Source organism: Alosa alosa, chromosome 1, assembly GCF_017589495.1.
Source record: "Alosa alosa isolate M-15738 ecotype Scorff River chromosome 1, AALO_Geno_1.1, whole genome shotgun sequence".
Classification (NCBI taxonomy): domain Eukaryota; kingdom Metazoa; phylum Chordata; class Actinopteri; order Clupeiformes; family Clupeidae; genus Alosa; species Alosa alosa.
The window spans coordinates 46,580,747-46,606,778 of record NC_063189.1 but is presented as its reverse complement, the minus strand read 5'-3'; the positions used below and the strand labels follow the sequence as shown (position 1 = coordinate 46,606,778).

The following is a 26,032-nucleotide window of genomic DNA, read 5'->3' as shown; positions in this document are numbered from 1 at the left end:
GTGGGGCCTGCATCGTAGCTGGCATCTCCACCTTTATGCGCCTAGCAGCTCTGCACATTAGGGCAATGAACTCATCACCAGAGAGTGCAGCAGAATTGCCAGAAGACACAGAATGTGAGGATGAGCTGTGGTCAGAGCTCAGATCCGAAGGATGAGGGGATGTTGCAGCTCGGTTGCCAATGTAATCGTCTTCAAGGTTATCAGATGCAATCAGCGAAACACCTTCAAAGTCATCAGTAGCCTCCCGAGGGGGAGGCCAGGGAGATCAAGAAGCACCTGCAGAATGCTCATCTGGGGCGGCTGGGCGGGCAGTCAGTTGCTGCATCATCCACTGCTGGTTCACAGCCAGAGATGACACCTCTTTAGCCAAAGAAGTCATTGTAGTGGCCAGAGCCTCATATGTATCATGCTTCCTTTTCCTGTGTTTCTTACCAGAGGGGGGTGGAGCGTTGTGAACCCACCTCAGAAGATGCCCTTGACGACACAAATCCATTGTCACCAGCAACCTTGTTCACCCGGCTTGACAGGGTGTGTGTGGAGAATGGGGCACAGCTTGGACAGCTGGACGGGTCTGCCCTTGAGGCGATAGCATGCTCCGGACCAAGACACACCACACAGAGGGTGTGGCTGTCCTCTATCGGCAATTTACCATTGCAGTTCGTGCAATTGTGAAAGCCAGGCATGGTAAGAGAGGAGTAATACCACTAGGGTTGGGCACCGAAATACGGTTCTAATATGGCACCGGTGCCGACGCAAACAGTAGTAACTGCATCGAATAATAACGTTGATTTCGGTGCCTCATTTCGGTGTATTTATGATAAGGGATCAGATTCCAAAAATAATTCAGTGGAAATGCATGGATTCCAGTTTCTTCCAGTAGCAGCAACTGGAATCCATGCATTTCCACTGAATTATTTTTGGAATCTGATCCCTATCATACCTGTTCATTCTAACTTCGTTGCTTTCGACTTATCGTGACTAAATTCAAGATGGCTGCAAAGCGCTAAACCGTGAAGATACTGTCTGTATAAATCGTCTTGTAAAGTAAACTACCAGTGCTTTTCAAAGTTCTCAATGTCTCGTTTTAAATGTCAGGGCCCTCGGAAGTCTACCAATGAAGTGTGGAGATACATTGAGCCTCGTAAATGGGTGTAAAACAGTGATTTATTTGCATGGCTAGCCGATGCGAAGCACCACTATTGGAAAAGCTGTTGGTAGCATCGGGCTAACTAGCCAGATTTTTGGAGTGCAGGGGACAAGCCGAGATGGGCTATGAGACATACGTTCACACTCGGTATCATGTTTCAATACACTTTAGGTCAATATCACACCGGAATTCTCCTTTAATGTGTTGAGTGAAGCTAGACATGTTTCAAATATTTTTGTTACCATGTGTGTTTATTCCTGCCGTTACAAAAACTAGCATCTCAGTTAATGTTAGCGATTAGAGATAGCTCACGTCACAGGCAACATATAGGGTGTGTTCGAAACGGGTAAAGTTGCTGCCTTTTAAGATATCTAACTGGGGAGCAAGGCAGCAAATGCGGTTGAAACCGAAAAACAAATTCTGCTGCCTTTTAAGATATCTTAGAATTACCAAATAGCGGTAATTTTTTGAAGGCAGCATCGATGCACACTTCATGCTGTCTCCTACCCATAATCCCCTTGCGCAGCGTCTGAAACAGCTGTGAAAGGTAAACAAACATGGCCGGATGACGCCGGTAATGGCTGCTGAATCTGTTTAAAATGTCATTTGTGTGATCTTATTTTGCTTAGATTTGCAGATTACAGATTAGAAATAAACAATTTACTATCTGATTATGCCATTGTTGTAACCATTAATAGCGTCTGGTCTGATATATCTGCCGGCCGTAAAACTAATTTATACCGTTAGCCTGCTAGCTTACGTAAGCTAATTTAGTTTAACGTCAGGCCAAAGATCCTTGATTACTAGCAAGATAGAGCAACGTAATTCGTTACTATGGGAGCAAAACGGGACAGTTCCGGTCTGCATAAGTGGGAGTGTCACCCCTCGTCACTAAATAAACTTTCTCTCTTAATAAGCAATAACAACAGATAAACATAATTGTGTTCACAGTATTATTGTCCATAATCATGTATGATACCAATGAATCATTCTTAAGGAAATGATATGAATAATTTAATTAGTCATGTGAACCGAGCCTCTCTGGTCAGGCCTTTGCTAACGTCATACCAGAGGGTTCAAGCGGAGCGAGAGGCGCAAACGTTCGACAATTTCCGCGTTCGATTATTGCAAGGGGGAGGGGGGGAAATCCCCCTTTATGCAGACCAGAGTAAGCCCTTGCTGCACTAATGTCAATGGAGACTTGTGGAATTTTACCAATAAATTGGTCATTTTGTCTTTCTGGATTTGTTGAGGGTTTTTTGGAAAATTGTGTCATAATCTGTAAGTGTTTGGGATCATTTCAAGCCTAATAGTGTATTTTTTTTGTGTTCGGATTTCTAATAAAATAACTTAATATTAGACCATGCTGCTGCCAGTTACTGTCCGGTTGTTAGCATGCTAGCTAGCCTCTTTAGCTAAGGTAACATTTTAAACGGAGAAGTGTAATTTCTTTGAAATGACAACTAGCTGAATAACACTACTGACATTAGTTAAAGTGGATAGTCTATACTCAAGCGAATTTGCAACAGTATATTAAGTTTAAGCGAAGTCCTTCAACTACTAGTCACTTGTTAGCGCATAGCTGTATTGCCATAGCTACTACCATCCACTTGTATAGCATTTTAAGCTAGCGTTAGCTAGCTAGCTAGCTCGGTTCACATGACTAATTAAATTATTCATATCATTTCCTTAAGAATGATTCATTGGTATCATACATGATTATGGACAATAATACTGTGAACACAATTATGTTTATCTGTTGTTATTGCTTATTAAGAGAGAAAGTTTATTTAGTGACGTAGGGTGACACTCCCACTTATGCAGACCGGAACTGTCCCGTTTTGCTCCCATAGTAACGAATTACGTTGCTCTATCTTGCTAGTAATCAAGGATCTTTGGTCATACCGTAGTGTTAACCAAAGATTCTAGAGTGCTACGCTCATTTTTAAAAGATGCATTTAATCCAAAGTCATGTCTAGTGAGACAGCTCTCTATGTAGGGAGGGAGGCAGTAGGCAGCTGTCTCCCGTTTGGAACACACCCGTAGTCTTTCTCGTTATGTCTTTTCCACAACTGATAGCCGAAGAATCATATAATATACTGTCAAACTCGTAACATGAAAAATTATATTAAAAATTCACAGACGACATATGTTCACATTCATGGCACAAATCAAACGGGACCAGAAAATAATTATTTTCTCACATTCACTTGCATTGACGATTTTTCAATCTAGAGGTCCAGCGGAAAGGGCGGGACTTACCAGCTCTATAGGCGAGAGAGAGGACAGTGTTTGACAGCTTGCGTGAGCCCAAGTAGCTTTAAAGCGATATCACAAGCTCCTGTCAAAATCTAGCAGTGGGCCTAACTACACACAGGCAAAAGGCTATGAAACAACATCAACAGTATAGCCTACTTTACACAATATTCTCGCTAATGCGCTAACTGGCATTTATTTGAAATGTTATCAGCAAAGTTGTAGGTGAAAACTTTATTTTACAGTGTGTTCTAAACAACATAATGGCATGATATTAATCTTTCATGTGTATGAGGCACATATAGCATCACAATGCATATGAAGATCGTGTTAAAAGTTAGCTGACAAAAACATAAAGATGTAGGTTACATACCTGATGTCACTGAGCTGTGAAAGAGGCTATGGAACCATCTCTGTAAGTTATCGCTTATTAAACTCAGCTGACTGGTGTTAGCGCATAGCCATAGTTGCTGTTAAAATGCCTACTAGCGCTGGGAATCTAAACACTTCAACACCGACATGTAGCTTAACATGTTCAAAACTATTGCGTGTTATGGGGGAAGACATGCCATTTCTTGAAGCATTTGGGAACACACTGAATTAACTGGAAAGTAGTCCCTGTTAGAATAGCTTGCTTGCAAATGCCGTTGTCCATGACTGGCAGTTCTATGGCAAGCGGTTTTAACATGCCTTATGGCAAACTGCCTACACTGGGTAAACTTGAAAGCAGAGCTTACTTGTGTGTGCATCCATGGCAAGCTGTTTTAACATTTAAATGTATTATGCGTAGGAGCAATGAGATATTGATAGTAAATTGAATATAACAGTTCAATTTCATGTTCAAATTTGTCTTATCAATAAAAAAAAAAGCAATTCATGCTTTAGACCATTTTATTGTAAAAACAAAGTACCGGTTTCGGCACCGGCACCGTTTTAAAAGTATCGATTTAGCACCGGTATCGGATAAAACCCAAACGATACCCAACCCTAAATACCACTAAGTTACAATGAACTTAATAGCCACATGCAATGGTATCAGTGTGCGCTTATCTGCAACGAGCACAGATGCAGTGGTACCAGACGTGGTACCAACAACTCTCACCGTGGTACCAGAGATGGCGCCGATAATAGCAACGGTACCAGAAACGGTCACCTCAGAGTCTGTGGTACCAGCAGCCACAAGGCACAGATATTGAGCTTGTAGCCACCTATGCGAGCTATAGCCAGAGATATTTTCTCTAGATAAGCTCTATACCTCCCCTACAACTGTAAACACTAGTCTATTATACGCCTATATAACTCGTACAATCTAGCAAGCTAATATCAACATCAATTAGTATGCCAACCTACACAATCACTGGCGAGTGACTCACTCGATAGAGTAAGAGTCGCGGAAAATGGGGAGATAAAAGACTGTTTTCTTATTATTAGTAGCTGCAACTACCTCAAAAAACAGTAAGCACAGTAATCCTAGCTAGCGTGATAGCCTGGAAAAGGGTAATTTACCAGCTTTCAGACAAAGTTAGTAGGCACTTTGCGCTAACTGAATTATAGAAATATGTGTTTATACCTTATCAGATCGCGTGAGGGATTAAAGAGGACGACTGTGTGCCGCGCACAATTTTTTTTTTGTAGGGTGGTAGGGGAAGAGTCCCGCCCTACTCGCCCTGTGATTGGCCAGCTGGGGCTAGAAGGCTACTACCTCGTCCGTTTCTATGGAGATGGGTAGTAATCAAATCATCATTCTGGTCGTGGACGTTGAACAATTTTAACGCAACTGATAGTTGAAGTTGTCAACTAGACTGTAAAATAGGTTGTTTGTATTAGGGGGTTTTGGGGGGTTGCCCCCCAACTTATTTTATTTATATCAACTTATTTTTTTAAATTCCCTACTGATAGGTGTTCTATATATATATATATATATATATATATATATATATATATATATATATATATATATATATGGGTAGTGCTGCTATCTAAACTTTGTGAGCCAGAACTAGGAGGTTTTGCTGGTAGCACCACGCCGCCATCAAGCGCCATGGTTTGCCAAGATTCACAATCTCCTGTCAGGGGAGCCATGGGAAATCCCTCTGAGGAAGGATCTACTATCCCAGGCAGGGGGGCAGTTGTGGCATCCAGATCTATCTCTGCTCAATCTTTGGGTCTGGCCACTGAAAGGGATGCACTCCTTGCTCAAAGATCCAGCGCGGTGACACAGACTCTGCAGTGTGCTAGAGCCCCCTCTACAAAAGCACTCTATTCTTATAGGTGGGAGACGTTCAGGACTTGGTGCATACGCCGAAACGAATGCCCAAGGTCAGGTTCACTAACATCAGTACTTAAGTTTTTGCAGGAACTCTTTGAACAAGGCAAGTCCCCCTCGACTTTGAAGGTATTTCTTGCAGCAATTTCAGCCTGCCATGAGCGTATAGATGGCAAAACTGTGGGAGCTAACCCCTTGTCTATACAATTCTTAAGGGGAGCTCAGCGACTACGCCCAAGACGACTTCCCTCTGTGCCTGCATGGCAACTCAATGTAGTCCTCCAGGCACTGAAAAAATCTCCATTTGAACCCTTAGCAGATGTAGATATAAAATGGCTCTCTTTGAAGGTAGCTTTCCTACTGGCTATCACGTCTGCTAAGCGCATTGGAGAACTCCATGCTTTGTCTGCGCATACAGACTGTTTCTATGTCAAGCTGGACAGGGCTTCGGGCCCAAGATCCTCTCAGCCCAGAACTTGAACCAGGTTGTTGCCTTAGACCCATTTCATCCCCCTCCCTTTGGGTCAGAGGAGGATGAAACATTGAATTGTCTGTGCCCAGTGCGGGCCCTCCTCTGTTACGTCAATCGTACCCAAAGCTTCCAGGTAACAGATCAGCTTTTTGAATGCTATGGTGCAGGGCAGCAAGGAAAAGCCATTTCCAAACAGAGATTGTCGCACTGGGTGGTGGAGGCTATTAAGTGCGCTTATGAGCTGTCGGGGCTCTCTGCACCTACAACGGCAGTGGCCCATTCGACAAGGGGTATTGCTACGTTGTGGGCTCTCCTAAAAGGAGTTCCTTTGAATGACATTTGCCAAGCAGCTTGCTAGGCTTCACCCTCAACCTTTGCCAGGTTCTACTCCTTAAATGTGACATTCCGCTTATCTTTTGGGAATGCAGTTTTGAGTTCTTAACTGAGTATCCTACAGAGTTCCAGATGAATGCTCTTGTGTGCAGCATTCAATAAAAGTCTGAAAGAATTTTTTTTTGTCCTGTCATTATTGAACACTGCTGGGTGATCCGTCCTCCGTGACGTTGTGACATGTATTCCAGCCCTCTGGGCCGTCTGGCAGCCTTTCTTGAGTGAAACAGAACGTTGGGTTACGGATGTGACCTTGGTTCTGTGAAGGAAAGAAAGGCTGCCAGACTTTGTCGTCACTCTGGACTTCGCGTTCAGGATTGATATGAGGACGACTGTGTGCCGTACTTATATTTGGTGTCGCGACACACTCACGTGGGTAATGTTTTTATATAAGTCTTCCTCAGAATTCTTGCGCATGCGCGGATTATATTCCAGCCCTCTGGGCTAGCCGTAGTGATGGGCAAATGAAGCTTTGGTGAAGCACTGAACCACTTTGAACAATTGATTCAAAAATGGGTTCATTACTCGAAGCTTCAGTAACAGCGACCTCTCCTGGTGAAAAGCCAAGACTGCATCTAAATTATCCCGGCAAGATAGTGGACAGGAAGCTTTGAAATAAATCTAGTGCTCGCACCTAACCACCCCACCCCCACACATACGTAGTGCACATGAATAAGAATGGGATATCATTATTTATACAAATAAAGATTGATCAGGAGCCATCAGAATACAGTTTTCCCACGTATCTCTTACATTGTAATAAAAATAGATCGATATGAACAAACTATGCTTGTCACAGTAGAGGCTATGAACTAAACGCAATGTTTTGCATTAGCCTAAAGTGTTTATGCTTTGAGCGCGCTACAATTCAGACTAGAAACGAGGCCGTGCTAGTTGCAGTGGCAGCACGATTGGTTCACGAGGCGGTGGTGCTGCGAACCACTCAGGTGATTCTTTCAGAGAATGAAGCAGTTTCTGCTTCGGACGTCATAGGCTATGTCACGTGATTTTTCCGTAGCAAATAGTGATGGGACAACCGACTCTGTTGGTTCAACCGGACGGTCGTTGGTTGGCCTACCGAGTTAATAGATTCGGTCACCGGTTTCGGTCTCATTCTGTCTGCTCGTGACAGCCTGCAGCCTACAGTCATTCACTTCTAAGCATTTATTTAACATGACTACTAAGATAACATTAGGCCTATGTGTATTTGTAGGTATGTGATATAATACTTTCCCATCGATAAAATTTCCATGAACATAAGCATCTAGTTTGCACTAGAAAGGCTTATGTGATCGGTTGATTACAACTTGCCGAGAACCTAGCTAACTGTTTGACTCGTGTGGCAGCCACGGGGCCCGGAGAACCTAGCGAACTGTTTGACTCGTTTGACAGCCACGGTTATGAGGCCCAGAGCCATACAAGCTAGCTCATCATATTTTGACTGATTATACTACCACTCCAGTAGAGGCGCTAATACGCGATACGATGAAAGAGTCGCGACGAGAACACTCGAGCACAGCCAATCAAGCCAGTGTTGCTCTGTATGTGAAAATGAATGATGTTAGGAACACTGAGCCGGTTTTTGACGTTTGGCACTCGATTCTCCCGGCTCAGTGACACGAACCGGGTTATTTAACCGACACTTCGGTCAGTTCGTCAACACTAGTAGCAAAGCAAGCTTCGGAGCAGTGATTCAAATGGAATTGTAGTTACTGGTTTGAAGCACGTATCGAAGCTTCAGTGTCAGACTGCCATCACTAGCTAGCCGTCTGGCAGCCTTTCTTGAGTGAAACAGAACCTTGTGACTGGATGAACACAGAAGTCAAGGCAATGCAGACACGGATATGACTGCAAAATAGAGTCTGATCAGGCCAAAGGCCCATTCAGTGTTGGCCAGCACGATGGCGTATTATTAGTTCTATTTTAGAAATGTTTGGTCCTCCGTACTAGCCCTGGCAGCAAATGTAATCTAGGGGCGCGTCTAGATTTCTAGGCTACCTCCGTACAGTATTCTGTGGGAAGTTGTGCACAATACCAGATGACAACAGGGATAGGCTACCGGTGGGAAAGGGAAACGACTGTCTTCAACTTTGTAAAACCCAAAACCAGACTCATTCACTTCGCTGAAATTATGGGTGGACAACGCTAGTGGAATGTGGACTGAGATGCATGCTGAAGCAACATTGATTTCCCCACTAGAGTGCACTAAGGAGCTTTGCAAATCAAATTTAGGCCTATGTCAACATTTTGGCAGGCGGGATTTGATGTCAATCTAATAGCCTAGCCTGATAGCCTAGTTTACAACACTTTAGGTTTAAAACATTTTTTGCAAACACGTCAATTGATCAATTTTCCTCCAACGTATTGTATTACATTTATTTATCTGTATTCATTTGCGGTTTTAATAGGTTTGGTGACTGTTTTAACCGCCTGCGTGTGCTCATTGGCTAGAGTCACGGTAGGGGAAATGTCGTAAGTGACAGGTCTCTCTTGCCCCACACTTCGAATCCTGCATGTGAATGTAGGCTGGCTGTGCGCAGTATGCGTGGGGTGGTTTCTTCCATACCGGTAGAATATGTCTATGATGATGAATAACCGTGAAATACTGACTTATAATATGTATTTGCCGTTTGTGTCGTGAAGAAACAAGAAGGTTTGTTGTTACAGTCTAGTTGCAGAGCCGCCGTCTGGGTGTGCAACCGCTCGAGCTCAGGAAATTCGTTGGGCTGACTGCCGCATTTGGATTGCTAAGCCAGCAGTTTGGGGGAAAATTTTATATTTACGCTATTCAGTTCAGAAGATCAATCATGGCTGGCCCCGAAGCTGCCAAACAAGAGGTTGACGACAACCCAGAGCAAATTGACGACGCAGAGCTGGCACTGCAAGGAATAAACATGCTTCTGAACAACGGCTTTAGGGAGAGCGATGAGCTGTTTCGAAAATACAGGTAGGTAAAACGAAATAGCTATGCTAGCCAGAACAAAATTAAGTGAATTCCTGTTTGTTTTCTTTTTATTAGCATAGTGAATCGCCCTCGTTGCAGTGTGTAAGTGTGTTTATTAGGCTACTGAGGAGCCCCATTTAAGAAACTTTTCATGCAGACAACCAGGATGTCAACTGACCCAACTATAGCTGGGTCGATTGTTCCGAAATGCTCTGGACAGCTCCACTAAACAAACTCAGATGGATCACCTGTGGCGTCAGTTTAATGTGGCATCTTGTAGGCCTGGAACGTTGATAGCCTACTGAAATGATACATTGCTGCAAATAGTATGACAACGTTGTGTAACTGTAAAAACATGGAAATATAGGATTCTCACGGCTTTACTTCCGTATTATTGAACGCTCAGATCAACGCAGCCTACTGTGTTTGCTTAACACACATCTCCTTGTTTTAATATTGTGTGTAGGATTGGTCGTGGCTAAACTTGACGCGACCCTCCCAAGAACTTCGAGGGGAGTTCAGTCAGCACTCTTGTCATTAGCGCGCCGTCGTCCAAATGTTTTCCTGTTTGTAGGCTATGTGATGCATGGGGTGAACGCAATAGGGAGTTGTCTTTCGTAGCACTATCATTGTCAATGCTTCTTCACACTGCGCAGCTAAACACTCCCCTCTATGACTTCAGTCTTGGCAGTTGGGTAGGCGAAATCTATGTTGCCTACAGTTATATCATAACCCTCTTCCATAAACCTCCACACACCAATCAATGGTGTGATGTTTTTAATGTTGTAGCGAATGCTTTGTTTAGCTTTAACAGTTGATTACATAACATACATGATATACTTCCAGAACAAAATTTGCTAAAAAATGCAACATGGTTTTGTAAGTTATCATTCTGTCGGCAGCTCTTATCTCTTAGCGCCTCTTCGTTCCCCATTCATTGCCTGTTGAGTAGGCTACACTTCATTAGAGTGCCCTGCATGCATAGAGTAGGCTACTCTGCTGGAGTGTTGTCCCTCTTTCCATTGTAGCATATAGCATATTATTGCTGTTGTAGAGAACATTCTTGACAATGTAACATGGCCTACTTTGAAAGATCATCTAAGTGCAGACTATGTTTGAGTGCTTGTGTACCAGGTTAAAGTAGAGAAATTCAGTTAGTTGAAGAGAGTGTGTTTTCCACCCTGTCCTATGAGGTGAGGTTCTGCAGTGTCACCTAATCCAAATAAGGTTTTCACAGGGCTATGGACGCTGATAATGTATAGCAGAAAATTTAATATCATATACCTCCTCGTAAGCCAACATGTCATATTCAGGCTAGATTGCTAGCCAATAATATACTTCTAGGCCTTCGACTAGCCTATTCTTGCAAATAGCCTTTCAGGCATGAATGGTATTTTTAGTTATGTATGTGTCAAAGGGGATTTTCATAGCCTAATTAAACCTAGGCAGCTCTAAATACTGTGTGGAATACCTCCATTGGTAAATTAAACGTGAGGCATATAGGCCTAGTGACTATAGGCAGAGAAATGTAAAATACATAATAACAGAGAAAAGGTTCAATGATCGGGACACACACAGTGACACCCTGTGGACCACTAAGCCAGAGACATTCTAATGAGGAGACGCAGCACTTAAAAAAAATCCTCCATAGAAATGTATGGGGTTAGTTTGTAACACAAACATGGCAGTTGTCTACACATCCTGCCTCTTCCGCGGCCAAAAGTTGACATGTGAATACATCATGCCAATCGTGTGGTGTGTTGATACATCGTGCCAATCATATGTTGTGTTGTGATTTCGCCGCTGGAGCAAGGTTGGTGTCGTGAAGCCTTGCCCACGTGCAGTTCTGCCTGAAATAGATGCCCAATAAGTGCCCAAAAAACATTGCAATATGGCGCCACGTGGAGGGACTTTCCTAAAAGGACTTTGACAGCCCACCAGTATTCTACTTAGGGCCGTGTATTGGCAAGGACCTCACAATACGATACGATACGATACGCATCCCGAGACATGGGTCACGGTACAATAGGCTACATCACGATATATTGAGGTACAATACATATTGCGATATATTACAATACTTTTTGCTGAAAATGTAAAAATAGAGCTGGAAACACAATTTGCTGTGTACCACCTGGGCAGTATGTAGATCTCATTATACTGATAATAAAAAAATAAATATATATCGCTATATGTATGTATATGTATATATATCGCTATATGTATATATAATATATATATATATATATATAGTCAGCTGGATAGAAATTTTTGCACAGCCTAATGCTTTAATAAAAAATATCGATATTTGGTGACAGTGGCGATACGATATATCGATATTTTGATATCGAAAGCACATCCCTAGTTCTACTACATGTCAACACCTTGGATTTGTGATGATGGATTGGACTGGATGGTCCTGCTCGGAGGCAGACATGAATGTGTTAATGGACAGACGAACTGACAGTCTGCCATGCTAAAAATAGGATCACTTTTGTTAGATCATGCATTTTCCCGATTCCCTTGCCCCCGTCACACACACACACACACACTGTTTGTGAATCTGTGTGAATCTGTTGTGAATCACAGCACATAACCGACTTGAGTCTCCACATTTAGTGATGTGTGTTCCCTATCTGTGTCATGATTGAAAACACCACACAAAGTTCTGGAATTTTACGTAGATTTGGAGAATCTATATAGTATAAGTATATATACTTTTTTGATCCCGTGAGGGAAATTTGGTTTCTGCATTTAACCCAATCGGTGAGCACACAGTGAACACAGTGAGGTGAAGCACACACTAATCCCGGCGCAGTGAGCTGCCTGCTTCAACGGCGGCGCTCGGGGAGCAGTGAGGGGTTAGGTGCCTTACTCAAGGGCACTTCAGCCGCGGCCCACTGGTCGGGGCTCGAACCGGCAACCCTCCGGTTACAAGTCCAGAGTGCTAACCAGTGGGCCACGGCTGCCCCCTATCTAATATATATCTTAAGTTATTTGTTTTATATATGTAATTCTATTTGTTTCTTCCTTTGTTTTATTACCTTTTATTTTTGGCCTTTAGTTTTGCCATTATAAAGCAATAATTACTGATATGACCTTAAACAAAAACTACTACTACTTCTACTCATGATTGAAAACGTGTTTATGTTTGTCAGAAACTACAGTCCCTTGATGAGCTTTGGCGCCAGCTTTGTGAGCTTCTTGGTAAGTGAAGGAAGTCTGTTTCCCACACTACAAGCTACTCTTGTGCACAATGGAATGATTCATCCATTATTATGGTTATTCAAATTCATGTCTGGAAATAACTGCTGTTCATGGCCTTTAACACCGGAACAGTATGTCAGAGAGAGAGAGAGAGAGAGAGAGTGAGTTTCAGAGAGAGAGAGCAGTGACTCTCTGATAACTGAGTATGTAATGAAGGGACCATGGAAACGTAATGAAGGGTAGAGTACGGTACTGGGCCTCTCACTGGGCTCACTGCCAAAGGTCTGCCTGCCACCACTGCTGCTGGACCCCATATGTGGTGCTCAGCTAATGAATTATACACAAAGGTGAATCTCAGCTAGCAACCGGCGCTCCTCCACTCTGGTGCTCCTCAGCTCAGAGTTGAGTTTGGAACGCTTGGTAAGATGTACATGACTAAGGTCATTACGTCAAATCCAGGGCTTGTCTTGAGCGTCATTGCAAAGGCTTGGTGATATACCATTTTTCAGATCTATAGATTGTGTCGGTTGAGCGTAAAAAGTCACATAAAAATGAAATGAATCATTTTAAATTGGAGAAGAGTAGACTGATGATTTTTCCATCATTGAGTTTGTGCGATTTCTCATGTGCTCATTGTCAACAATAGGCTACACGGTGATCAATCTGGTTGTGAGTGTTTGTTTTTGCCATCTTTGGGATTTGATTGACAAATTGAGTGAAATCTTCCTCGGTGTGTTGCTGTGCAGAATGCCATGATGACGTTTGAGGAGGAGAAGATGCAGCTGGCCTGCGAGCACCTCCGCGCCACAGAGAGGCTGTGCGAGAGCGAGAACGCCGGCGTCATCGAGACCATCAAGAACAAGATCAAGAGGAGTGTGAGTAGTATCCCCCTCTCATGTCTGTTGAGCCCATGCAGTTGTCAAATTTAAATTAAGTGTACACTTAAAGGAGAAGTTCGGTGTGATATTGACCAGTGCTTTTTCAAAGTTCTCAATGTCTCGTTTTAAGTGTCGGTCCTGGGAAGTCTACCAATGAAGTGTGGAGCTACTTTGAGCCTCGTAAATGGTGTAAAACAGTGATATATTTGCATGGCTAGGCCGTTGCCGAGGCACCCCCTTTGAAAACCTGTTAGTAGCATTGGCTAACTAGTGAGCTATGAGAAAAAAAGTTAACACTTGGTATCATGTTTCAACACACTTTAGGTCAATATCACACTGAACTTCTCCTTAAGAAAGAAAATGCAAAACAAAATGTATGCCAGTTGAATATAATACTAAAATGTCAGTTTGTCTTGCAGATAATGTGTGCCAATTTCAGATGTGTGCCAAGTTCAGATAATGTGGGCCAAGTTCAGATAATTTGTGCCACTAAAGTTGGCATAAGTTGTGGTACTAAAGGAGAAGACACTGTTTAGGGAACTGAGACACGATGTCCAGGATGTGTGGATTTACCAAAGGTCTGTTACCGTGTTACTGTGGAGGATGTGGCCTGTCCTTGGTGGATCCAAGCAAATGTTTGTGCTGACTGGGATAATCTATCGCACGCGCTCACATTTGTATGCTGAGCTCAGCTCATTTTCTCTCCCTTTCTTTCTTTATTTCTTTCTTTCTTTTTTTCTCTTTCTCTCTCTGTCCGAGTCCTCTTTCTGTCTTTTTTCATTCTGTCTCCCTGCGTGTGTAGATGGACTCCCAGAGATCGGAGCTGGCTGTGGTGGAGCGCCTACAGAGGCAGATCATTGTGGCAGACTGCCAAGTGTATCTGGCTGTTCTCTCCTTCGTCAAACAGGAGCTGTCTTGTGAGTGAGCCCACTTCTGCTTTCTTTGTTTCAGAGTTTCTTGTTAGATGACTCTATTTTTGGACTCGGTATGGTGTGAAAAACACTGGGAAACCAAGGGATTTCACAGCCCACTTTTCACAAAACTGTTCTTCCACAAGTGAGAGTGGGGAAGGGTGACCGGCACTTTCCATCTGTGCTTCAGCAGTACTGCCACATGTTGTAGATACAGGAATCAAATGGGCTAATCATAAAGCCGTTTTGACAGCGCATGTAGGCTGCCTGGTGGTCATCTATCCCTCGGCGTGCCTAAAAGCCTCTTTTCCCCTCTCCTCTCCCCCCACAATCACATCCACACAGCGTACATCAAAGGAGGCTGGATCCTCCGTAAGGCCTGGAAGTTGTACAACAAGTGCCACAGTGACATCAGCCAGCTCCAGGAGGCCTGCCAGAGGAGTTCCTCCGGCCAGCAGGGGGCCTCGCCCTCCTCCTCCCCCTCGTCCTCACCCCCGTCCTCGTCCACCGACCCCCAGGCGCAGAAGCTCCCGGGCGGCGTTAGCACCGAGACTCTGGGCCGTCTGAAGGGCTCGGTCAGCTTCGGCTACGGGCTCTTCCACCTGTGCATCTCCATGGTGCCGCCCCACCTGCTGAAGATCATCAACCTGCTGGGTTTCCCCGGCGACCGGCACCAGGGGCTGTCCTCTCTCACATATGCCAGTGAAAGTAAGGACATGAAGGCCCCTCTTGCTACGTGAGTAGGTGTGAAGAATCGCCATGCAGTGGCCCTGTCACTGAAAAAAAGAACACAAATGTCTTCGACCGCTTAAAGCATGTTTTAGTTTCAGTGTGTGTCAACACACAGAACTGAATGACTCATTAGTGAGAAGATTGCTAGAGAGATGCTGCCAATAACAAGGATCTCCCTAACAGGGACAAATGGTGAGAATAGTGAGTAGGAAAAAAATCCTATTTGATTTAAGGAACAGAATAGTGAGCAGTCTTATACATTTGTGATTTAAGGAACAGAATAGTGAGCAGTCTTATACATTTGTGTTTAAAGCATGTTAAGTAGCTTCTGTATACAGATGTTTTATTGAAGAGCGCTTCCGCACCACCCATGGTACAGGGAACTTGTTGTGCAGGTTTTGTTTGTGTAGTGGCATTAACAGGAACTGCATTGTTACTGTAAGCTGTGTGGTGGTGAGGAGCGGGAGCAGGAGTGTGCCTAAGCTTAATGGAGTGCCCTCTGCTCAGAGCTGCTGCATGAAAACGGAAGTGCTTTCATCATGTGAGGGCAATGCAGACATAGTCAGGTGTAATGCCCTCTCGGTTTACAGCAAGATATTATAGCTGCAGGGCACAGGAAAACGGGAAACATTTGAACTTTTACTGGGTTGCAAGTGGTGTTTCACTATGTAATTCAGACACGGTACACATTGTTTGTTGGATTGCTCGATGTTTTGGTGTTTTGGTTCTGTACAGTTCTGCTCAGATCTGCTGTTTTGGTGCAACATTTATTCATTTACAATCTGTGTGGTCTTGCTTCATCCTGTGTGCGCTGTCCTCCATCATGTGTTCATGGTCACAGCAGTAGTGATATGAGTTTTCCTGCTCCTCTGGCTGTTGCAGGCTGGCCCTCTTGTGGTACCACACGGTAGTGCAGCCCTTTTTCGCTCTGGACGGCGCAGACACACAGACGGGGCTCCTGGAGGCCAAGGCCATTCTCCAGAGGAAGGAGGCCGTCTACCCCAACTCCTCCCTCTTCATGTTCTTCAAAGGCAGGGTACAGCGTTTGGAGGTACGGGTGCGATCGTCTGATGACCTATAATAGGTCTATGTGTCTAGCTGGTTTTGGCATAGCGCACTGAATGAGCTAACCGGAGTCCTAATATTGTGATATGTTGTGTAGATTTCTTAATTTGTTGTCTTAAGAAAGTATTTTGCCTACATTGTGTCAACCCAACCCGTATCGTTTGTCCTTCAGTGTCAGATCAACAGTGCCTTGACTTCTTTCAATAATGCCTTGGAGCTTGCCACAGACCAGAGGGAGATCCAGCACGTGTGTCTGTATGAGATTGGTGAGTGAACATGAGAAATTCCACGACCGCATGCTTCTCACTGTCCAGCACACTCGACATCTACACAGGCCTATGGTTTGTCTGTTCCAGGGTGGTGCAGCATGATTGAACTGCGCTTTGCCGAGGCCTACAAAGCCTTTGACCGGATGAGGACAGAGTCTCGCTGGTCTCAGTGCTACTACGCCTACTTGACCGGAGGTGAGAGTCCTGCACAAACACAATCCACACTTGGCTGTCTTAAGCGTCCAACATACTCGCCACTCCCGACCGGTAGCGCGACAATGTGACGTCACAGGAACGGCGTAACCATTTATACTCGCGTGTGGGGGTCGCGTCACTAGTTGCAATATTCTCCTGAACAGAGGTGTCGCTGTTGTAAAAAAGGCTAACGCTAACTGCGTTACACAGTAGAAGAAGCTGCAGTAAGAAACACTAGCTAGCTTCTGTGATGGTACTTCAGACTTTGGTTGCTGCTATTCACAACTACCATCATCATTATCTAGGGATGGGCAAAGCGAGGCTTTATGAAACACTGAAACGTTCGAAGCAATTGTGCCGAATTGTTCCGAAGCTTCGAAACAATTCCGACACCTCAGAGTTAGATAGATCTGAAACAGTACCTTACAAATCAAACGGGGATCGAACCACATTTGAGCAGCCTGGGCTACCGTGCAAAAAACACCCTCACTAACCACTACACCATCATGGTTATTGTTTAAGAAAAGTCTACATTGTTAATTGAACGCGCGGGCACGCCTGCCTGCCCAAGATTCACTTAACTTTGGTCACATGACATGGGGATTTTGAACGATGTTTCGAAGCAGTGGTCACATGACATTGCTAGCTAGCAGCTGGCTGAGTTTGTGTAATTTCCAGAAGTGGAAATGGATTTTGTTCAGGTCTTAGTAGACATCCTTTGTTTGAATATAAATCGTTCCTATTCTTTCCTCTTAATTCCATGTGTTCCAACTCTCGCTGGGAACTTTGTTAACTTATCCAGCAAACTATTAAATATTCACGACTGTAACAAAACACTGCAACTCTTGCATGCCCTCGACCTTGTCCATTTTCCGGTTTCCAGTTTGTCGCGCTCAGCTGAAAAAAATAGAGTGGTGCGCTACCGTGTGCTACCCGGCCAAAATCCTGGCGCGCCAGAGAGATCTACGTCATTTTGACGTCACATTGTCGCGCTACCGGTCGGGTGTGGCAAGTATGTAGTGGCCATTAGTGTGTGTGTGTGTGTGTGTGTGTGTGTGTGTGTGTGTGTCATCATGTATGACTGCAAGAGAATTTAGTGTTTGTACAGTTCTGTAGAATGTGCTGATTATGCTGTACTGTATGTGTTTTTGCCTGTGTTGTCCATGCTGTGGTATTGTTGTCCATCACACTCCTTCCTCCTGCCTGTGTGGCTGTCTGCAGTGTGTCAAGGTGCTGCCGGGGACCTGGATGGGTCAGCAAAGGTGTTCAAGGACATCCAGAAACTCTCCAAGAGGAAAAACAATCAGATTGAGCAGTTCTCCATTAGGAGGGTAAGTTTATCAATTAACAATGTGCAGTTGTCATATTATTGTTTGTGCGGGTGTCTTTAGTGCACGTGAACTTCAGCATGTACTGTGTGTGTGTGTGTGTGTGTAGGCAGAGCACCTGAGGAAGCAGTCTCCCACCAGAGAGCACTGCACTCTGGCTGTGATCGAGGTGCTGTACCTGTGGAAGGCGCTTGCTAACAGCTCTACCTCCAAACTGCAGCACATGACCCAAGGTACTGCATTCCCCTTGGGACCCCTAACGCATGGCCAGGGGACCGCCGCCGTCTTAAGTCTGCACATTTTCACCCCAAGTCGATCATTTATATACCTGAATGTGAAATGACGCCTGTTTTCTTTTCCTTCTTCTTTTCAGTCCTAAAGGACATAGAGGATGCCTCATGTGCAGGTCTTAGAAATTTACTTCTGGGTGCCATACATAAATGTCTGGGAAATACAAAAGAAGCAATCCAGGTAAAACATTACAGTAACTACTCAATGTGTACTTGCAGTGGGGTTTTATATTCAAGGATTCTAGATGCAGTGTCTGTGAATTTTGCGGGTCATCACTGTTGAATCCTTGAGAGGCTTCTGTAGCACTGTTATGCCCTGAGTTTGTGTGCTGTGTTCCAGATCAATGAATTGAGTGAACTGACTTGAGTATGTGCGTGTACTGTACGTTGTCTCCAGTGCTTTCATCTGGCTGCCAGAGATGAAGAAGGCCGACTTACTAACTCCTATGTGCAACCCTACTCCTGCTATGAGTTAGGATGTGTACTACTCGACAGCCCTGAGGGTGTGTGTGTGTGTGTGTGTGTGTGTGTGTGTGTGTGTGTGTGGACATTGAGCAAATGAGTGTCTTAATAACCACTTGTTTAATAGTTTCTCATGACTTGTGTTTTTTGTGATGACATCTGTTTATATCCCCCCTTCCCCAGTCTACAGCAAAGGGCAGGGGTCTTTTATTGCAGGCCAAGGTAATTGTTTTCAATAATTGGTACTGAATTTATGTTCAAGCATGCATCATGCTGGGGCACTTTTACACTCAGCATTTGAGAAAAGAAACCAAACTGCCTTGAAATAACTATAGTTTAGAAAAGCTTTTACTGCTCAAGCTAAACAACTTTTTTCTTTTTGTGTGTTTACGTGTGTGTTTATGCGTGTGTGTGTGTGTATTTACGTTTGTGTGTGTGTGTGTATTTACGTTTGTGTGTGTGTGTGTGTGGGGGGCCATTTTGTAGGAGGACTATGCTGGCTATGATTTTGAGAACCGCCTCCATGTGCGCATCCACTCAGCTCTGGCCTCGATCAAGGAAGTTGTACCCCAGTGACCCGGCCCCCTATCCCCAGCCCGCCCCCCCGGTCACCCCGTCCAGTGTGGTTCCTCAGCTCCATACAGCCAGACAGGAACGTAGTGGGCATGTGCCAATCCTGACCGAGTAATGCATACTAATCACCCAAAGGATTGGCAAGTGAACGATGGTCCTCCATCTTCAAGGAAACTTTGTGTTATACAGTCTGTTTTAATTACATGTAATATCTAGTAGATTTGCCCAAATCTCATTCCCTTGCTAATTTTATTTAACAGCTCTGAATGTTCATATGTGCCACTAAGTCACTTTATTTTGACTTTTAATAGACTTTATTTATTACCTTTTCAAAAAACAAATAATGGCCTGCATTATTGGCAGGTGAACTGTAAAGAAATTTGTTTCATAGGGTTTGCATTATTTTTACAGAGAAAATGAAGGTAAAGGAACGTTAGCAGAGCACTGTATTACATCACATACTATCATAAGTTACATATCCAGGAGGGTTGTGTGTGTGTGTGTGTGTGTCTTTGGCAAAAGCTGTATGAGTTCTGTGGGGGAAATTGCATATGGATGGTTGCGGAGCACGAGAATGAGGCGGTACATGTTTTATTGTAATGTGTATATACAATTTGGGTGTAGTATGGTATCGATAAGTGGTGGGTTTCAAATATACACGGGATAAGGAGGTGAGGAGGGAAGGTCTGCAACAGCTGGCCACAATTTTATTAACCTCAGGTCAGAGAAATTTCTTGAAACTGTTCATAATCCTAATTCGTTGTCTTAGTTTGAGACGAATGTTAATTGGTCAACATAAAGGTGGTTGCCTGTACAAAGCTGTAGTAAAAGCCAATTGCAGGTATTAAGTTAATAATTTGTGATCCTTTTGTCCAGTGTTAAAAAAAAAAGATTTTGCTTAAGGGTTTATTGTGGTAATGGACAGGACAGTGCCAATAACATTGTGAAGTTGTTTCAATGGGGAATGTGGTACAGTACTGCACTGCAGGCACTAGGCCGATAAGTCATGTCATAAGTCATAAAAACTAGTAAATAGCCATTTATATTTTGGCATCATTCTTTGACAATAGTTTCCTAAATTCAAAATGGATTTAGATCCTTAGTTGCAGCCTTCAAACTAAGGAGGACAGTCACAAGACAATCATTGTCTTATCATGTTACGTAATTTACTTTGGGGTCCTGGTATATGTCAGTGGGTCATTATAGAAAGATGGGCCTATGGTTCAAAATGTAAGCCTACTGTATGGGTCAAACTCTGGCAATGTATGTTAAGATTGTTTTCCTGGAAAACTTCCTGTGTCAGTATCATCTGTCAAAGACTACTGTTTTAACAATAAATTGTTTTTTAAAAGCTTGTTGAGTTTGTGTCACAATGTAGCCACTGCTGCCATTGGTTTAGTTTAGATATGCAAGAAGAAAACAGATGTTGTGCGGCCTAAGAGATTTAGTTGTCCCCTATGTGCAGTTCCTGGGCAGGTAAAGGCAACAGTAGGCCTTCTCTAGGCATTTGACCTCACCACTATATATAACCCAGTCCCCTGGTCTGAGATGTATCCAACTGTAGAATAAATTACATGATAATATAGATTGAGGTTACAAGGATACAAGGATACAAGGAAGTTTATTGTCACATGCATATAGTTACTGGAAGTAAAAAATGCAGTGAAATTATGTCTGGTGTCAGCCCATTTGTGCATTAATGGGGGGGAGGGGTAAAGAGTGCAGTAGAAGAGGGGTTTAGTAGATTAAGTGGCAAGGGCTGCATAAAAAGGGTGGGGGAGGATTGGAATTGGGTGGGGGGCACCAACAAGGAGCACCCAAGAGCAACAGGGGCAAGGAAAAACTCCCTTACCAAGGAAGAAACCTTGGGCAGATCCACGGCTCAAGGGGCTAACCCAACTGCCAGGGGGTCTTGGTGTGTGGGTTGGGGGGATGACAGGGGAGATGGGATAGTGTGCTGTGTATGTGGGGGAGAGGGCAGTGTGCAATATGTGTGTTGGGGAAGCTTCCTCATGAGACAATGTGCTGTGTATTGGGGGGGCTTAAGCACTTAACAACCAAATAAATGTTTTCTTGAGGGGGGAATTAAAGGAATTGGGCATACTTTTAGTGTGCTTTTAAAATGATAATGATGAATTTGTTAGGATAAATATGTGTTACTACATTCAGTGCTGCTTTAAAAAAAAAAAAAAAAAAAAAAAAAGTTTACTTGGGAGAAGTTACAAGAAAACATGGACAAATGACATAAAACGGCGTGTGAAATGCCAGCTACATTTCTTCTGAATTTAGCAGTCTGCTCTAAACAACTGATGAGCAGGTCCTCAGAATGGAAGGGGAGACCTTGAACTTCCTCAGCCGCCGTATTACCATTTGCAAGCTACAGTGATTAGGCTATGCTACGAGTGGGTTGTGGAGTAGCCCAACGAAGGTTTTTTGGTTCATTTTCAAGTATAGGCTATGAAAAAGCACTCAGAAGTAAGACGTGAGAATTTAGTGGTAATAAGTGTCCAAAACAAACATTGAACTTTTTAACAAAGTTTCTTCACATTCGGCGTTTATTTGCGTTTGCAGACTATTATGACGCACCTACAGTATGTCACAGTGGCCATAACGTGACGTATTACCTAGGGATGGAATAATAGCGCCTATGCTACAGGGCATTTCTCAGATGTGTTAACCGTGCCGTCAGGACAGGTCAGTGGGCTACACCTCCACAAACCGGAGAAAATGTATACTCATCTGCGTAAAGTTCTGATTCCTAATGGACTCAAACATATGCTCGAAGGATTCAGCAGAGCCGTGGTGAGATGCAAGCCGAAGAGCATCCCACATTTTGCTGAAGAATACTTCAAGGCTCTCTTGACCTTCAGAGCTGGTTAGTATATATAGTCTCATACTGTAAGTCTCATCACATAATTAATCTTTCTTTTCGCTCCATCGAAGTACAATGTAAATTCGAGTTACTTCAATTTTTCTTTCTTCTCTCTCTCGTTCTCTCTCTCCAGAGAATCCAAATTTGAGTTTTGATGAGCTTTTGAAGGAATTCCAGCGATCACAATTAGCTCTGTGTAAGTACGGCAAATTAGTTTTGTTGTTTTACAGACAATAAGAAATGGCATAGGCTACAGTTTCACCTCCAAATAATGTGTTTTGATAAATGGGTTATATGTAGCTATTGTACCTATCAGATCTTCTGCTTTCAAGTTTAGCTAGTGTTATACAATTATAATAATGTCATTACTGTTTCCCAGTGAATCGCAAAGGCACATCACTCCAAACAGTTCACCGTGTGGATTCTAAGGAATGGGAAGCGGGCCCGCTGCTGTATGAAGCCCGAATCAACCAGACTGGACCTGTTCCCATATTCCCTGCTGGCGACTTAAATGAAACTGCAAGAAAAGATGCACAGGAGCTCACCAAAACCCAGTTTCTCCCTTCAGAGAGTGTTGAAGCTGAAATCGAGGAGAGTGACCTAGATGGGATCATTTCTGCCAATGTGATCACTTTGTCACCAGGCCCGATTACTCACGAGATGGCCATGGACCTGGCAGTGTTCCGTCGGAGGACGACCCCCCAGAGCTCTCCCGGGAACAGCTGTGGCAGCAGTCAGACGGGGGAGTGCAGTAACCGGGGCTCTCCGTGCGGGCAGATCCGCTCAGCCCTGTTTGAGCGTGTGCCCCTGAGCGAGATCGGCGTGGACGTGGATGCGGTCCTCATCAAAACATCCATGCTTCCCAACGTGGCGCAGATTGTTGTCCAGTCCGAAGAAGTACCTGAGATTATTGTGTTTCAAGCGGATATCAAAGTAAGTGACAGTGGGCCTGACTCTGCATTTGCTGGAATGGAGGCTGTTACTTTGAACCAAGAGAACACTGCCACGGTATCAGCTCCTCTCACCTACTGCAGCAGCCCTGACACTGGTGATGCCATGATGGCAAAAATGTTGGAGTCTGTGGAACTAGTTGCTCCCAGAAGTGTTGTGGAAAGCTTTGGGGATCAAGCGACTGCTGAAACAAAGACTGACTCTGCATCCCAGAGGAATAGAGGCTCTGCTTCTCAGCGTAGTTCCCAATCAAATATTGCTGCACCTGTTATTTCCCACGAGGAGCAAATAACTGCGGAAGTGAAGGAGTCTGCGTCTCAGAAGAGTTCAGCGTCAAGCATAGCCTCTCAGCATAGCTCCCGATCAAATATTGCTGCACCTGTTATTTTCCAGGAGGAGCAAATGAGTTCAGTGTCAAGCATTGCTGCACCCTCTGCTGTTGACGAAATCCAAATTGTGGAGAAGGCTTCTGCCTCTGAGAATAGTTTGGACTGTGCTGCTCAGAAGAGTTCGTTATCAAACATTGTTATTTCAGCCGTGTCTTTAGTGTGTGATGATAAGACCACTATCACAGATGTGGCAGATGCAGCTGAATCAGTCGTCACCAAAGACAGTGCAGAAACCCATGAAGTGCAGAGAGCCTCTGAATCAAAGGAAGAGGAGAATCAATCACCTGAGGACACTGTTCATGTAGTGTCTGTTGTTTTTGACGCAGAAGTCTCTGCATCAGACATGACAGATGACACCTCAGCCGAACTTCCTGCTGCTGAAGTTGCCATGGAAACCGCAGATGGAACCCCTGGATCGCAGACGACCCTCCAGCAGAATCTGATCTCAGGTCTTGCCATCCCAGATGTGCTGGAGACAAGTGCAGAGGAACCGTCCCCTTGCCTGGCGTGTGAGCCTGCTATGGCTGAAGGTAAAACCAGCCACTCTGGGGCTGTGGAGCAACCTGGGGCCCCAAGGCCCGCAGAGAACCTGGTTTCAGCTGGAGCAGAGACTGAGTCTCCCCAAGCAGCCGCCATCCAGATAGCTGACTTAATAAGACCTTTGCCTGCGGACTGTGCCGTTCAAGAGGACAAGACGCCAGCCTCTGCTCAGGCAAACAGCGCTCCACCGCTGGAGATCCGGGCGCCGTACCTGGTGTATCTTCCTCTTCCACCGATGGAGGTGATGACCCCTGGCATGGTTCCCCAGGCCGTTAGCGAAGGCGAGGAAATCAAAACCTCCCCATACATGTGCATCCCCTTGGTCACCAGAGACTTACCCAACAGCCCCGGCTTTGTGGGGGCCACAACCCCTCAGCTGTCAAGAACGGGGAGCTTCGCTGGCACGTTTGTTCCATTCACCGAGGCCCAGAAGGCTCAAAACTCCACACATGCCCCCAGGCCTACCTCCCAGGGGCACATGGGGTTCTCTAAGGTGCGCCGTCCCTTCAGTAACTGCCCGATGGGAGTTTCCATGGCAGCAGAACCCGCAGCTCATACTTCGCCATCTTTACTGCATCAAGCAGCTGCAGGTGTCACAAATAATGGACAACAGCCTAACGTCTCCTGTTGCAGTTGTGGCCCACGTAAGTCCGAGTTGAATTGATAATAGATTATATTATTAATAATATAATTGATGATAGATTAGTAATGCAAGGATACAGTTTTCTATGTAAACAGACTTCTGAAAAAAGAATGTTGTGTGTACTAATGAATTTCTCTTTATTGTGTTTAGTGCACAGTAGGTCCTCTGAGCCAATGGTGGCCAGTGTCTGTCCATGCGTAGGGTCAGCCAGCCACTGGAGGCTGTGTCACCTGACTCCTCCTGGTGCCCAAGGCCGACATCTGCTCACCTGCCCCTACCAGCCCTTGCCATCCATGTCCCAGTGTGGCCTGGAGAAGATCGCCAAGATCCCCATGTACCAGGACTGCGGCCTGTACTGCAGCTGTCACCACGAGCTTTGTGGCCATTCCTCCTGCGGCAGCCTGCGCCCTCACCACATGGCCGAGCCCGCCTGCTCGGGCCACCACCTGGGCCCCCTGGCACCACGCCAGGGCTGCTCGTCCGAGCACTTCCGCAGCCACCGCGTGCTTCCCAGCGCCGCCGACCGCCGTTACTCTTGCTGCATGCAGCCTGCGTGCACACCACTGCAGCCACGCCACAGCTCGCTCACCACGTGTGACCACCAGGAGGTGATTAGCCAGGGCGGACACTGTGGAAGCGTCTGTGGGCTGACCAAGGCCACCACCATACCAAGCTGCACACACCAGAACGCAGCCACAGAGACCTGCCATGGTATGAACAGTGATCTCACAATCAAATAATATGATGTACAGTAGCTTCTTAATATTTTACAGATGTAGATTCTGTATAAGGGCTGTGAATTGACATGAGTTTGCTTTGTCATGACAGACTACAGGATCAATTACAACCTCTAGACATGCTATGGAAGCTGGCACATACTTGGAAAAGTCACACAAGCACACATGTTCCTAACTTTTGATTCAGAAAGCAAATTTGCAAAATAAAAACAATGAGCAGTAAAATATCTGTTTCTTTTGTGAGCTTCCCGTTACACTGGTACATTTCTACATCTGATAGTACAAGATATTGAGAATGTAAAATAAACACCACATTATGTAAAGGCTAGAACCTTTCTAATTTAAGATTCTTGCAGTAAAAAAAATAAATATATATATATATATACTATATACATACTCTTTTGATCCCGTGAGGGAAATTTGGTCTCTGCATTTATCCCAATCCGTGAATTAGCGAAACACACTCAGCACACAGCGAACACACAATGATCCTGGCGCAGTGAGCTGCCTGCTAC

General features: G+C 44.6%; 2 protein-coding genes across 2 annotated transcripts; both read left to right on the top strand.

Annotated features, from left to right (window-relative positions):
- The first annotated feature begins 8,192 nt into the window (after positions 1-8,192).
- Positions 8,193-20,739, top strand: LOC125305278 (tetratricopeptide repeat protein 39C-like). Its single transcript, XM_048259985.1, has 14 exons — positions 8,193-9,478; positions 12,634-12,682; positions 13,429-13,557; positions 14,363-14,477; positions 14,817-15,207; positions 16,086-16,254; positions 16,441-16,534; positions 16,625-16,732; positions 17,954-18,063; positions 18,170-18,293; positions 18,434-18,531; positions 18,748-18,852; positions 18,996-19,034; positions 19,299-20,739. The coding sequence occupies exons 1-14, from the start codon at positions 9,339-9,341 to the stop codon at positions 19,386-19,388; spliced, it is 1,761 nt and encodes a 586-aa protein (XP_048115942.1). The 5' UTR covers positions 8,193-9,338; the 3' UTR covers positions 19,389-20,739.
- Positions 20,740-22,040: 1,301 nt separating this feature from the next.
- LOC125305036 lies at positions 22,041-25,734 on the top strand. The gene is made up of 5 exons (XM_048259667.1): positions 22,041-22,260; positions 22,391-22,453; positions 22,637-24,781; positions 24,931-25,491; positions 25,609-25,734. The coding sequence occupies exons 1-5, from the start codon at positions 22,113-22,115 to the stop codon at positions 25,632-25,634; spliced, it is 2,943 nt and encodes a 980-aa protein (XP_048115624.1). The 5' UTR covers positions 22,041-22,112; the 3' UTR covers positions 25,635-25,734.
- Positions 25,735-26,032: the final 298 nt, after the last annotated feature.

Coding starts and splice junctions, on each gene's coding strand:
- LOC125305278 (XM_048259985.1), top strand. CDS start 9,339: ATGGCTGGCCCCGAAGCTGCCAAACAAGAGGTTGACGACAACCCAGAG. Junction 13,558..14,362: donor AGAACAAGATCAAGAGGAGT/GTGAGTAGTATC, acceptor CTGCGTGTGTAG/ATGGACTCCCAGAGATCGGA. Junction 18,064..18,169: donor AGCAGTTCTCCATTAGGAGG/GTAAGTTTATCA, acceptor GTGTGTGTGTAG/GCAGAGCACCTGAGGAAGCA.
- LOC125305036 (XM_048259667.1), top strand. CDS start 22,113: ATGTATACTCATCTGCGTAAAGTTCTGATTCCTAATGGACTCAAACAT. Junction 22,261..22,390: donor TCTCTTGACCTTCAGAGCTG/GTTAGTATATAT, acceptor CTCTCTCTCCAG/AGAATCCAAATTTGAGTTTT. Junction 22,454..22,636: donor GCGATCACAATTAGCTCTGT/GTAAGTACGGCA, acceptor ACTGTTTCCCAG/TGAATCGCAAAGGCACATCA.